Below are 15,142 nucleotides of genomic sequence, written 5' to 3' on the forward strand. Positions count from 1 at the left end.
CAATCCCATGTCAATCCCATGTTGATCTCATATCAATCCCATGTTATCCCATGTCGATCCCATGTTGATCTCATGTCGATCCCATGTCAATCCCATGTCGATCCCATGTTGATCCCATGTAAATCCCATGTTGATCCCATGTCGATCCCATGTCAATCCCATGTCAATCCCATGTCAATCCCATGTAAATCCCATGTAAATCCCATGTTGATCCCATGTCGATCCCATGTCAATCCCATGTCAATCCCATGTCAATCCCATGTCGATCCCATGTTGATCTCATATCAATCCCATGTCAATCCCATGTCGATTCAATATCGATCCCATGTTGATCCCATGTCAATCCCATGTTGATCCCCTGTCAATCACATGTCAATCCTATGTAGATCCCATGTCAATCCCATGTTGATCCCATGTCAATCCCATGTAGATCCCATGTTCATCCCATGTAAATCCCATGTTGATCTCATATCAATCCCATGTTGATCCCATGTTGCCCCCATAAGGACCAACCCCACAGCTTCCAAACCCTCGGGCATTAATTAGTTACCCTCTCCCCTAATTAACCCCCTTTCCCCCCTGATTAATTAACTAACAGCTGTTAGACGGGACCAATTAATCAGGTCAACCCCTCCCCCTCCCTGCTCCCATTTGGGATCGGTTAATTGCGAAATGTAATTAATAAAGGCACCGTGGGAACAGCGTGACGCAAACGAGGCCGGGGGCGTTAATGAGGGCGCGGTTCGTTAGCAAGAGGGTTAATTAAGGGGGGGGGGGGGGGGGGGAAGGGAGGGATGGGGGGACATTGAGGGGGGATTGGGGGAAATTTGGGAGGAAAATGGGGGGAAAATGGGGGAAATTTGGGGAGATTTGGGGAAATTTGGGGAGAATTATGGGAAATTTGGGGAGAAATTGGGGAGATTTGGGGAAGAATTATGGGAAATTTGGGGAAATTTGGGGAAATTTGGGGAGAAATTGGGGAATTTGGGGGGAATTTGGGAAATTTGGGGAAAATTGGGGAAATTTGGGGAGATTTGGGGAAATTGGGGGGAAATTTGGGGAATTTGGGGGGGAATTTGGGGGGGAATTGGGGGGAAATTGGGGAAATTTGGGGAGATTTGGGGAAATTTGGGGGGAAATTTGGGGAATTTGGGGGGAAATTTGGGATATTTGGGGAAGAAATATGGGAAATTTGGGATATTTGGGGAATTTGGGGGGAAAATTGGGGGGAAATTGGGGAAATTTGGGGAGAAATTGGGGAAATTTGGGGAAATTTGAGGAGAAATTGGGGAAATTGGGGGAAATTTGGGGGGAATTTGGGGGAAATTGGGGAAATTTGGGGAAATTTGGGGGGAAATGTGGGGAATTTGGGGGGGAAATGGGGGAAATTTGGGGTATTTGGGGAATTTTGGGGGAAACTGGGGGGAAATTGGGGAAATTTGGGGAATTTGGGGAGAAATTGGGGAATTTGGGGGGAATTTGGGAAATTTGGGGAAAATTGGGGAAATTTGGGGAGATTTGGGGAAATTGGGGGGAAATTTGGGGAATTTGGGGGGGAATTTGGGGGGGAATTGGGGGGAAATTGGGGAAATTTGGGGAGATTTGGGGAAATTTGGGGGGAAATTTGGGGAATTTGGGGGGAAATTTGGGATATTTGGGGAAGAAATATGGGAAATTTGGGATATTTGGGGAATTTGGGGGGAAAATTGGGGGGAAATTGGGGAAATTTGGGGAGAAATTGGGGAAATTTGGGGAAATTTGAGGAGAAATTGGGGAAATTGGGGGAAATTTGGGGGGAATTTGGGGGAAATTGGGGAAATTTGGGGAAATTTGGGGGGAAATGTGGGGAATTTGGGGGGGAAATGGGGGAAATTTGGGGTATTTGGGGAATTTTGGGGGAAACTGGGGGGAAATTGGGGAAATTTGGGGAATTTGGGGGGGAATTGGGGTAATTTGGGGAAATTAGGGGGGAATTTGGGATATATGGGGAAAATTGGGGGAAAATTGGGGAAATTTGGGGAGATTTAGGGAAGAATTATGGGAAATTTGGGGAATTTGGGGGGAAAATGGGGGAAATTTGGGATATTTGGGGAAATTTGGGGAATTTGGGGGGGAAATGTGGGGAATTTGGGGGGAAAATGGGGGAAATTTGGGAAATTTGGGGAAAATTTGGGGATTTGGGGGGATTTTTGGGGATATTTGGGGGAAAATTGGGGGAAAATTGTTGGAAATTTGGGGAAATTTGGGGAAATTTAGGGATATTTTTGGGAAAATTCGGGATTATTTGGGGAAATTTGGGGAAAATTGGGCAAAATTTGGGGATATTGGGGGAAAATGGGGGAAATTTGGGGAGAAATTGGGGAAATTTGGGGGAGATTTGGGATATTTGGGGATATTTGGGGGAAAAATTGGGGAAATTGGGAGAAAATGGGGGAAAATTAGGGGAAAATTTGGGATATTTGGGGAAATTTGGGGAAATTTGGGGGGAAATTTGGGGAGATTTGGGGAAGAATTATGGGAAATTTGGGGAATTTGGGGGGGAAATTGGGGAAAATTGGGATATTTGGGGAAATTGGGGGGAAATTTGGGGAATTTGGGGGGAAATTTGGGATATTTGGGGAAGAATTATGGGAAATTTGGGGAATTTGGGGGAAAAATTGGGGAAATTTGGGATATTTGGGGAATTTTGGGGGGTTATTGGGGAAAATTGGGGAAATTTGGGGAGAAATTGGGGAAATTTGGGGATATTTGAGGGAAAATTTGGGGGAAATTGGAGGAAATTTAGGGATATTTTAGGATACTTTGGGAAATTTGGGAAAATTGGGGGGAAATTCGAGGAGAATTTGGGATATTTGGGGGAAAATTGGGGAATTTGGGTAAAAAATTGGGATATTTGGGGAATTTGGGGGGAGAATTTGGGAAATTTGGGGAAAAACGGGAAAATTTGGGGATATTTGGGGTTATTTGGGAAAATTTGGGGGAAAATTGGGGAAATTGAGCAAAAATTGGGTAAAATTTGGGGAAAATTTGGGGAAAATTTGGGATATTTGGGGAAATTGGGGGAGAATTTGGGAAATTTGGGGAAAATTGAGGGAGAATTATGGGAAATTTGGGGGAAAATTGGGGAAATTGGGGAAAAATTGGGGGAAAATCGGGAAAATTTGGGGAAAAATTGGGGGAAAATCGGGAAAATTTGGGGAAAAATTGGGGGAAAATTGGGGGAAATTTGGAATATTGAGGAGAAATTTGGGGGAAATTTTGGGAAACGGGGAAATTGGGGAAATTTGGGGTTATTTGGGGGAAAAATTGGGAAAAAAATAAGGAAATTGGGGAAATTTGGGATATTTTGGGGAAAATTGGGGAAATTGGGCAAAAATTTGGCAAAATTAGGGGAAAATCTGGGGAAATAGGGGGAAAACGGGAAATTTGGGGGAATTTGGGATATTAGGGGAAATTTGGGGGGAAATTGGAGAAATTGGGTAAAATTTGGGGGAAATTGGGGAAATTTGGGGGGAATTTGGGAAATTTGGGGGAAATGGCCAGAAAATTGGCGAAATTTGGGGGAAAATTTGGGAAATACGGGGAAAATTCGGGGAGAATTATGGGAAATTTGGGGGAAAATTGGGGAAATTGGACAAAAATTTGTTAAAATTGGGGAAATTGGGGAAAATTTGGGGAAAAATTTGGGAAATACGGGGAAAATTGGGGGAGAATTATGGGAAATTTGGGGGAAAATTGGGGAAATTGGACAAAAATTTGTAAAAATTGGGGAAATTGGGGAAAATTTGGGGAAAATTTGGGGGAGAAATTGGGGAATATGGGGAAATTTGGGGAAATTTGGGGGGAATTTGGGGCTTTTTGGAGCCTCCCCAAACCCCATAGAAAGAATGGAGTCGATTTTGGGTCAAAACTGGGCGATTTTGGTCAATTTTGATCAGATTTTGGGTATTTTGGGGCATTTCTGGCCATTTTGGGGCATTTTAGGAGGAAACTGAGCAAATTTTGGGGCGTTTTGGGGCTTTTTGGAGCCTCTCAAAACCCCATAGAAAGAATGGAGTCGATTTTGGGTCAAAACTGGGCGATTTTGGTCAATTTGGAGCCAGATTTTGGGTATTTTGGGGCATTTCTGCCCATTTTGGGGCATTTTTGGGTGAAATTGCCCAAATTTTGGGGCATTTTGGGTCTTTTTGGAGCCTCCCAAAACCCCATAGAAAGAATGGAGTCGATTTTGGGTCAAAACTGGGCGATTTTGGTCAATTTGGGCTCAATTTTGGGTATTTTGGGGCATTTCTGCCCATTTTGGGGCATTTTAGGAGGAAATTGCCCAAATTTTGGGGCGTTTTGGGTCTTTTTGGAGCCTCCCCAAAACCCCATAGAAAGAATGGAGTCGATTTTGGGTCAAAACTGGGCGATTTTGGTCAATTTTGGATTCGATTTTGGGTATTTGGGGGCATTTCTGCCCATTTTGGGGCATTTTAAGGGAAATTGCCCAAATTTTGGGGCGTTTTGGGGCTTTTTGGAGCCTCTCAAAACCCCATAGAAAGAATGGAGTCGATTTTGGGTCAAAACTGGGCGATTTTGGTCAATTTGGGGCCAGATTTTGGGTATTTTGGGGCATTTCTGCCCATTTTGGGGCATTTTAAGGGAAATTGCCCAAATTTTGGGGCATTTTGGGTCTTTTTGGAGCCTCCCCAAACCCCATAGAAAGAATGGAGTCGATTTTGGGTCAAAACTGGGCGATTTTGGGTCAATTTGGGCTCAAATTTGGGCTCATCGCCGCCCAGCTGGGAACCCCCCCCGGGGTCCCCCCCGCGCCGTGACGTCACACGTTTGGGGGCGTGGCTTCGAGGGGGTTCCCCGCGTGGGGGGGGGGAGGGGAAGCGCTCGGCAAAGGCAAGTGAAGGTGGCTGCGGGGGGGGGGGAAGGGCCCCATATATCCCGATTTCAGCCCCATATCGCGACATGAGCGGCTCCTTTGTCCCGATAGATCCGGGGGGGGGGCCCCATAGAACCCCAAAACGGCCCCAAATCGGCTCCATTTCCCTTCAAATGGCCCCAAACGGTCAGGAATGGCCCCAAAACACCCCAAGATTGGCTCCAAATTGACCGAATTCGTCCCAATTGAACCCAAAAACGGCTTTATTTTCCCATCGGGTTTTGGGAGTCTCCAAAAAGCCCCAAAATGCCCCAAAATTTGGGCAATTTCCTCCTAAAATGCCCCAAAATGGGCAGAAATGCCCCAAAATACCCAAAATTTGATCCCAAATTGACCAAAATTGCCCAATTTTGACCCAAAATTCTCTTTATTTCCTCTTTGGGTCCTCAGGTGTCCCCACAGAGCCCCAAAATGCCCCAAAATTTGCTCATTTTCACCCAAAAATGCCCCAAAATGGCCAAAATGCCCCAAAATACCCAAAATCTGGCCCCAAATTGACCAAAATCGCCCAGTTTTGACCCAAAATCGACTCCATTCTTTCTATGGGGTTTTGGGAGGCTCCAGAAAGCCCCAAAAATGGCCCAAAATTTGGGCAATTTCCCTTAAAATGCCCCAAAATGGCCAGAAATGCCCCAAAATACCCAAAATTTGATCCCAAATTGACCAAAATCGCCCAGTTTTGACCCAAAATCGACTCCATTCTTTCTATGGGGTTTTGGGAGGCTCCAAAAAGCCCCAAAATGCCCCAAAATTTGGTCAATTTCCCTTAAAATGCCCCAAAATGGCCAGAAATGCCCCAAAATACCCAAAATCTGAGCCCAAATTGACCAAAATCGACCGATTTTGACCCAAAATCGACTCCATTCTTTCTATGGGGTTTTAGGGAGGCTCCAAAAAGCCCCAAAACGCCCCAAAATTTGGGCAATTTCCTCCTAAAATGCCCCAAAATGGCCAGAAATGCCCCAAAATACCCAAAATCGGATCCAAAATTGACCAAAATCGCCCAGTTTTGACCCAAAATCGACTCCATTCTTTCTATGGGGTTTTGGGAGGCTCCAGAAAGCCCCAAAAATGGCCCAAAATTTGGGCAATTTCCCTTAAAATGCCCCAAAATGGGCAGAAATGCCCCAAAATACCCAAAATCTGAGCCCAAATTGACCAAAATCGCCCAGTTTTGACCCAAAATCGACTCCATTCTTTCTATGGGGTTTTGGGAGGCTCCAAAAAGCCCCAAAACGCCCCAAAATTTGGGCAATTTCCTCCTAAAATGCCCCAAAATGGCCAAAATGCCCCAAAATACCCAAAATCGGATCCAAAATTGACCAAAATCGCCCAGTTTTGACCCAAAATCGACTCCATTCTTTCTATGGGGTTTTTAAGAGGCTCCAAAAAGCCCCAAAACGCCCCAAAATTTGGGCAATTTCCTCCAAAAATGCCCCAAAATGGCCAGAAATGCCCCAAAATACCCAAAGTCTGAGCCCAAATTGACCAAAATCGCCCAGTTTTGACCCAAAATCGACTCCATTCTTTCTATGGGGTTTTGGGAGGCTCCAGAAAGCCCCAAAATGCCCCAAAATTTGGGCAATTTCACCCAAAAAAGCCCCAAAATGGGCAGAAATGCCCCAAAATACCCAAAATCTGGCTCCAAATTGACCAAAATCGCCCAGTTTTGACCCAAAATCGACTCCATTCTTTCTATGGGGTTTGAAGAGGCTCCAAAAAGCCCCAAAATGCCCCAAAATTTGGGCAATTTCACCCAAAAATGCCCCAAAATGGCCAGAAATGCCCCAAAATACCCAAAATCTGGCCCCAAATTGACCAAAATCGCCCAATTCTGACCCAAAATCGACTCCATTCTTTCTATGGGGTTTTGGGGAGGCTCCAAAAAGCCCCAAAATGCCCCAAAATTTGGGCAGTTTCCTCCTAAAATGCCCCAAAATGGGCAGAAATGCCCCAAAATACCCAAAATCTGGCTCCAAATTGACCAAAATCGCCCAGTTTTGACCCAAAATCGACTCCATTCTTTCTATGGGGTTTTAGGGAGGCTCCAAAAAGACCCAAAATGCCCCAAAATTTCCCCCAAAATCCCAAATTTCCATAAAATGATCCCAAAAAGACCCAAATTTCACCCAAAGTTTTCTTCAATGTCCCCAAAAATCCCAAAATTCCCCCAAAATTCCCCCAAATTTCATCAAATTCTCCCAAATTTCATCGAATTTCCCCCAAATTTCTCATTTTTGACCCAAATTTCCCATATTTCCCTAAATTTTCCCCCAAAATTCCCAAATTTCAACAAAATGACCCAAAAAGACCCAAATTTCACCCAAAATTTTCTTCAATGTCCCCAAATATCCCAAAATTCCCCCAAAATTCCCCAAAATTTCCCCCAATTTTCACCCAAATTTCCCTCAATTCTCCCAATTTTCATCCAATTTCCCCCAAATTTCACATTTTTGCCCAAATTTTCCCAAATTTCCCCCCCAAAATTCCCAAATTTCAACAAAATGCCCCAAAAAGACCCAAATTTGACCCAAAATTTTCTTCAATGTCCCCAAATATCCCAAAATTCCCCCAAAATTCCCCCAAATTTCATCAAATTCTCCCAAATTTCATCGAATTTTCCCCAAATTTCAGATTTTTGCCCCAAATTTCCCATATTTCCCCAAATTTTCCCCCAAAATTCCCAAATTTCAACAAAATGATCCCAAAAAGACCCAAATTTGACCCAAAATTTTCTTCAATGTCCCCAAAAATCCCAAAATTCCCCCAAAATTCCCCCAATTTTCACCCAAATTTCCCCCAATTCTCCCAAATTTCATCCAATTTCCTCCAAATTTCAGATTTTTGCCCCCAAATTTCACATTTTTGCCCAAATTTTCCCAATTTACCCCCCAAAATTCCCAAATTTCAACAAAATGCCCCCAAAAGACCCAAATTTGACCCAAAATTTTCTTCAATGTCCCCAAAGATCCCAAAATTCCCCCAAAATTTCCTAAAATTCCCCCAAATTTCATCAAATTTCCCCCAATTCTTTCAAATTTCATCCAATTTCCCCCAAATTTCACATTTTTGCCCAAATTTTTCCAAATTTTCCCCTTAAAATTCCCAAATTTCAACAAAATGCCCCAAAAAGACCCAAATTTGACCCAAAATTTTCTTCAATGTCCCCAAATATCCCCCAAAATTCCCCCAAAATTCCCCCAAATTTCATCAAATTCTCCCAAATTTCATCGAATTTTCCCCAAATTTCAGATTTTTGCCCCAAATTTCTCAGATTTTCCCCAAATTTTCCCATTTCCCCCCCAAAATTCCCAAATTTCAACAAAATGCCCCCAAAAGACCCAAATTTGACCCAAAGTTTTCTTCAATGTCCCCAAAAATCCCAAAATTCCCCCAAAATTTGACCCAAATTCCCCCAAATTTCCTCCAAATTTCACCCAATTCCCCCAAATTTCCCCCAATTTCCCCCAAATTTCAGATTTTTGCCCCAGATTTCATTCAAATTCAAAATCATTCAAATTTACCCCAAATTTTCCCCAAAATTCCCCTTTTTTACCTCAATTTTCCCATTTATAACCCCAAATTTCTCTCAATTTTCACTTTTTTACCCAATTTTTGCCCGTTTCTCTTTTTCATCCAAATTTCAGCATTTTTACCCAAATTTTCTCTTTTTACCCAAAAATTTCTCCAAAATTTCCCGTTTTTAACCCAAATTTCCCCAATTTTTCACTTTTTCAACCCCAAATTTCCCATTTTTAACCCATTTTTTCCAAATTTTCTCTTTTTCCCCAAATTTTCCCCAAAACGCCCAAATTTACCCAAATTTTACCCCAAAATTTCCCCCAAAATTCCCATTTTTACCCCAATTTTCCCATTTTTAACCCAAATTTTCCCCCAATTTTCCATTTTCCCCCCAAATTTTGCCCAAATTTCTCTTTTTTCCCCCCATTTTTTCTCTTCATTTCCCATTTTTAACCCAAATTTTCCCATTTTTCCCTTTTTTAACCCCAATTTTTTCATTTTTTCTCTCCTTTTCCCCCAAATTTTCCCAAAAAGGCCAAAAATCCCCATTTCTTGACCCAAAATTCCCCATTTTTCACCCAAATTTCCCCAAATTTCCCATTTTTAACCCAAATTTCCTCAAAATTCCAATTTTTCAACCCCAAATTTCCCATTTTTAACCCATTTTTTTCCAAATCTTCTTTTTTCCCCAAATTTTCCCAAAAAGGCCAAAATTTGAACCAAATCTGCGACAACAAAATGGCGGACGGCGCTGAGGACGTTCAGGTGAGCGAAATTTGGGGTCAAAAATGGGGATTTTGGGTCCAAAAAATGGAGATTTGGGGGGTAAAAAAATTGGAATTTGGTGAAAAATGGAAAATTTAGGGGAAATTGGTGGGAAAAACAGCAAAAATTTGGGTGAAAATGGGAAATTTTGGGTAAAAAATGGGAAATTTGGGGGAAATTTGGGGTAAAAAAGAGAAATTTGGGGGAAAATTAGGTTAAAAATGTGAATTTTGGGGAAATTTGGGTGAAAAAGTGAAATTTTGTGGAAATTTGGGTGAAAAATGGGAAATTTGGGGGTGACAAAAATGAAATTTGGGGAAATTTGGGTGAAAAATGGGGAATTTTGGGTAAAAAATGGAAATTTTGGGCAAAAAATGGAAATTTGGGGAGGAATTGGGTTCAAAAGTTTGGGGTAAAAAAGAGGAATTTTGGGAAAAAATGGGGAATTATGGTTAAAAAATGGGGAATTTTGGGTAAAAATGGGGATTTAGGGTTCAAAAATGGGGATTTTGGGGGTAAAAAATGGAAATTTGGGGAGGAATTGGGTTCAAAAGTTTGGGGTAAAAAAGAGGAATTTTGGGGTAAAAAATGGGGAATTTTGGGTAAAAATGGGGAATTTTGGGTAAAAAAAATGGGGAATTTTGGGTAAAAATGGGGATTTTGGGGGTAAAAAAGTGAAATTTGGTGAAAAATGGGGAATTTGGGTTAAAAAGGGAAAATTTAAAGGAAATTGGAGGGAAAAACAGCGAAAATTTGGGTGGAAATTGGAAATTTTGGGTAAAAAATGGGAAATTTGGGGGAAATTTGGGGTAAAAAAGAGAAATTTGGGGAAATTTGGGTTAAAAATGGGAATTTTGGGGAAATTTGGGTGAAAAAGTGAAATTTTGGGGAAATTTGGATTAAAAATGGGAAATTTGGGGGTTGTAAAAATGAAATTTGGGGAAATTTGGGTGAAAAATTGGGAATTTTGGGAAAAAATGGGGAATTTGGGGTAAAAAATGGAAATTTTGGTAGGAATTGGGTTCAAAAGTTTGGGGTAAAAAAGAGAAATTTTGGGTAAAAATGGGGAATTTTGGGTAAAGAAATGGGGATTTTGGGGTCCAAAAAATGGAGATTTTGGGGGTAAAAATGTGAAATTTGGTGAAAAATGGGGAATTTGGGTTAAAAATGGAAAATTTAGGGGAAATTGGAGGGAAAAACAGAGAAAATTTGGGTGAAAATTGGAAAGTTTTGGTAAAAATTGGGAAATTTGGGGAAAATTTGGGGTAAAAAAGAGAAATTTGGGGAAATTTGGGTTAAAAATGTGAATTTGGGGGGAAATTTGGGCTGAAAAAGTGAAATTTTGTGGAAATTTGGGTTGAAAATGGAAAAATTTGGGGTAAAAAATGGGAATTTGGGGAGGAATTGGGTTCAAAAGTTTGGGGTAAAAGAGGAATTTTGGGTGAAAATGGGGAATTTTGGGTTAAAAATGGGAAAATTGGGTAAAAAAAATGGGGAATTTTGGGTAAAAATGGGGATTTTGGGGGTAAAAAAGTGAAATTTGGTGAAAAATGGGGAATTTGGGTTAAAAAGGGAAAATTTGGGGGAAATTGGAGGGAAAACAGCGAAAATTTGGGTGAAAATTGGAAATTTTGGGTAAAAAATGGGAAATTTGGGGGAAATTTGGGGTAAAAAAGAGAAATTTGGGGGAAAATTAGGTTAAAAATGTGAATTTTTGGGAAATTTGGGTGAAAAAGTGAAATTTTGTGGAAATGTGGGTGAAAAATGGGAAATTTGGGGGTGATAAAAATGAAATTTGGGGAAATTTGGGTGAAAATGGGGAATTTTGGGTCAAAAATGGAAATTTTGGGAGAAATTGAGCTCGAAAGTCCTTTTGGGGTCATTTTTGGGTTCTTTTGGGGTCATTTTAGGTCATTTTGGGTTCATTTTGGGTTCATTTTGGGGTCATTTGGGGTCTTTTGGGGTCCTTTTATGTCATTTTGGGGTCATTTTGGGGTCTTTAGGGTCCTTTAAGGTCATTTGGGGTCATTTTGGGGTCATTTGGGATCATTTTGGGGATGTTTGGGGTCCTTTTGGGTCCTTTTAGGTCCTTTTTGGGTCATTTTAGGGTCCTTAGGGTCATTTTGGGGTCATTTTGGATCATTTTAGGGTCATTTTGGGGTCCTTATGGTCATTTTGTGGTCATTTTGGATCATTTTAGGTTCATTTTGGGGTCATTTTGGGGTCTTTTGGGGTCTTTTGGGGTCCTTTTATGTCATTTTGGGGTCATTTTGGGGTCTTTAGGGTCCTTTAAGTCATTCGGGGTCATTTTAGGGTCATTTGGGATCATTTTGGGGTTGTTTGGGGTCCTTTTGGGTCCTTTTAGGTCCTTTTTGGGTCATTTTAGGGTCTTTAGGGTCCATTTGGGGTCATTTGGGGACATTTTGGGTCCTTTTGGGGTCATTTTAGGGTCCTTAGTGTCCATTTGGGGTCATTTAGGGTCATTTAGAGTCATTTTGGGGTCATTTCAGGGTCTTTAGGATCCTTTTGGGTTCATTTGGGGTCATTTTAGGGTCCTTTAGGGTCATTTAGGGTCATTTTGGGGTCATTTTAGGGTCCTTTTAGGTCATTTTGTGTCCATTTGGGGTCATTTTAGGCTCCTTAGGGTCGATTTGGGATCCTTTTGTGTCCTTTTGGGGTCATTTGGGATCATTTTGGGGTCCTTTTAGGTCATTTTGGGTCATTTTAGGGTCTTTAGGGTCCTTTTAAGGGTCTTTAGGGTCATTTTAGGTCGTTTTGGGGTCATTTTAGGGTCCTTAGGGTCCTTTTGGGGTCATTTAGGGTCATTTAGAGTCATTTTGGGGTCATTTTAGGGTCCTTATGGGGTCATTTTGTGTCCATTTGGGGTCATTTTAGGGTCCTTAGGGTCCTTTTGGGGTCATTTTGGGTCCATTTGGGTCCATTTGGGGTCATTTTTGGGGTCTTTAGGGTTCTTTTAGGTCATTTAGGGCTCTTTTGGGGTCCTTTTGGGGTCATTTTGTGTCCATTTGGGGTCCTTTTCGGGTCCTTAGGGTCCTTTTAGGTCATTTTAGGGTCCTTAGGGTCCATTTGGGGTCATTTTAGGGTCCTTAGGGTCCATTTGGGGTCATTTAGGGTCATTTTGGGTCCATTTTGGGTCATTTTCTGTCCATTTGGGGTCATTTGGGGGTCCTTTTAGGTCATTTTGGGGTCATTTTAGGGTCTTTAGGGTCCTTTTGGGTTCATTTGGGGTCATTTTGGGGTCCTTTAGGGTCGTTTAGGGTCCATTTGGGGTCATTTTGGGTCCTTATGAGGTCATTTTGTGTCCATTTGGGGTCATTTTAGAGTCTTTAGGGTCCATTTGGAGTCATTTAGGGTCATTTTGGGGTCATTTTAGGGTCTTTAGGGTCCTTTTAAGGGTCTTTAGGGTCATTTTAGGTCCATTTGGGGTCATTTTGGGTCATTTTAGGGTCCTTTTTGGTCCATTTGGGGTCATTTGGGCTCATTTTGGGTCCTTTTGTGTCCATTTGGGGTCATTTTAGGGTCTCTTAGGGTCCTTTTGGGGTCATTTGGGGTCATTTTAGGGTCCTTTTAGGTCATTTTGTGTCCATTTGGGGTCATTTTAGGCTCCTTAGGGTCCTTTTAAGGGTCTTCAGGGTCATTTTAGGTCCTTTTGGGGTCATTTGGGATCATTCTGGGGTAGTTTGGGGTCATTTTAGGGTCCTTAGTGTCCATTTGGGGTCATTTAGGTTCATTTAGGGTCATTTTGGGGTCATTTTAGGGTCTTTAGGATCCTTTTGGGTTCATTTGGGGTCATTTTATTCTCCTTAGGGTCCATTTGGGGTCATTTGGGCTCATTTTGGGTCCTTTTGGGTCCATTTGGGGTCATTTAGGGTCATTTTAGGTCATTTTGTGTCCATTTGGGGTCCTTTTAGGGCCCTTTGGGTCCTTTTAGGTCCTTTTGGGGTCATTTGGGCTCATTTTAGGTCATTTTGGGTCCATTTGGGGTCATTTTAGGGTCCTTAGGGTCCTTTTGGGGTCATTTGGGGTCATTTGGGGTCAATTCAGGTCCTTTTAGGTGATTTTGGGGTCATTTTGGGTCAGTTTGGGTCTTTTGGGATCATTTGGGGTCATTTTAGGAGCATTTTAAGGTCTTTAGGGTCCATTTGGGGTCCTTTTAGGTCATTTTGTGTCCATTTGGGGTCATTTTAGGGTCCTTAGGGTCCATTTGGGGTCATTTAGGGTCATTTTGGGTCATTTTATGTCATTTTAGGGTCCTTAGGGTCCTTTTGTGTCCATTTGGGGTCATTTTAGGGTCTTTAGGGTCCTTTTGGGGTCTTTTGGCGTCATTTTGGGTCATTTTAGGGTCTTTATGGTCGTTTTGGGGTCATTTTGAGTCATTTGAGGCCATTTTGGGGTCCTTTTAGGTCATTTTGGGGTTGTTTGGGGTCATTTTTGGGTCCTTATGGGGTCTTTTGGAGTCATTTGGGGTCCTTTTGGGGTCCTTTTAGGTCATTTTGGGGTCCTTTTGTGTCCATTTGGGGTCATTTTGGGGTCATTTTATGTAGTTTTAGGGTCATTTTAGGATCTTTAGGGTCCTTTTGAGGTGATTTGGGTTCATTTTGGGGTCATTTTAGGGTCCTTAGGGTCCTTTTGGGGTCATTTTATGTCATTTTGGGGTCATTTTAGGGTCCTTTTAGGTCATTTTGTGTCCATTTGGGGTCATTTTAGGGTCTTTAGGGTCCTTTTGGGGTCATTTTATGTCATTTTGGGGTCATTTTAGGGTCCTTTTAGGTCATTTTGTGTCCATTTGGGGTCATTTTAGGGTTCTTAATGTCCTTTTAGGTTTTTTTGGGGTCATTTGGGGTCATTTTGGGTCCTTTTGGGGTCATTTTGGGGTCATTTGGGCTCATTTTAGGTCATTTTGTGTCCATTTGGGGTCATTTTAGGGTCTTTAGGGTCCTTTTGGGGTCATTTTATGTCATTTTGGGGTCATTTTAGGGTCCTTTTAGGTCATTTTGTGTCCATTTGGGGTCATTTTAGGGTCTTTAGGGTCCTTTTGGGGTCATTTGGGCTCATTTTGGGTCAATTTAGGTCCTTTTGTGTCCATTTGGGGTCATCTGGGGTCCTTAGGGTCATTTTAGGGTCTTTAGGGTCCTTTTGGGGTCATTTTGGGTCCTTTTTGGGGTCATTTGGGGGCATTTTTGGGTCCTTTTAGGTCATTTTGGGGTCATTTTGGGTCATTTTAGGTCACTTTGTGTCCATTTTGGGTCATTTTAGGGTCGTTAGGGTCCTTTTGGGGTCATTTGGGGTCATTTTGGGTCTTTATGGGGTCCTTTTGGGTCCTTTTGTGGTCATTTTAGGACATTTTAGGGTCCTTTTAGGTCATTTTCTGTCCATTTGGGCTCATTTTGGGTCATTTTGGGGTCATTTTGGGTCCATTTGGTGTCATTTGGGGTCATTTTGGGGTCATTTTGGGTCCATTTGGTGTCATTTGGGGTCATTTTGGGGTCATTTTGGGTCCATTTGGTGTCATTTGGGGTCATTTTGGGTCCTTTTGTGTCCATTTTGGGGTCATTTTAGGGTCCTTAGGGTCCTTTTCGGGCCATTTGGGCTCATTTTGGGTCATTTTGGGTCCTTTTGGGGTCATTTTAGGGTCTTTAGGATCCATTTGGGATCATTTGGGGTCATTTTGGGTCCTTTTAGGTCACTTTGTGTCCATTTGGGGTCATTTTAGGGTCTTTAGGGTCCTTTTAGGGTCATTTTGTTTCCATTTGGGGTCATTTGGGCTCATTTTGGGTTTTTTTGTGTCCATTTGGGGTCATTTTGGGTCCTTATGGGGTCATTTTGTGTCCATTTGGGGTCATTTTAGAGTCCTTTTGGGGTCCTTTAGGGTCATTTTGTGGTCATTTTGGGGTCATT

General features: G+C 42.0%; 1 protein-coding gene across 1 annotated transcript in view; it reads left to right on the top strand.

Annotated features, from left to right (window-relative positions):
- The first annotated feature begins 4,845 nt into the window (after positions 1–4,845).
- The window catches only part of LOC125686228 (protein NDRG2-like), a 46,671-nt gene continuing 36,374 nt past the window's right edge, over positions 4,846–15,142 (top strand). The window contains exons 1-2 of the mRNA XM_048929988.1: positions 4,846–4,892; positions 9,165–9,223. Coding sequence (XP_048785945.1) covers positions 9,197–9,223 — 27 coding nt within the window. The 5' untranslated portion in view covers positions 4,846–4,892; positions 9,165–9,196. The remainder of the gene's footprint in view (positions 4,893–9,164; positions 9,224–15,142) is intronic.

This window comes from Lagopus muta, chromosome 33, assembly GCF_023343835.1.
Source record: "Lagopus muta isolate bLagMut1 chromosome 33, bLagMut1 primary, whole genome shotgun sequence".
Taxonomy (NCBI): domain Eukaryota; kingdom Metazoa; phylum Chordata; class Aves; order Galliformes; family Phasianidae; genus Lagopus; species Lagopus muta.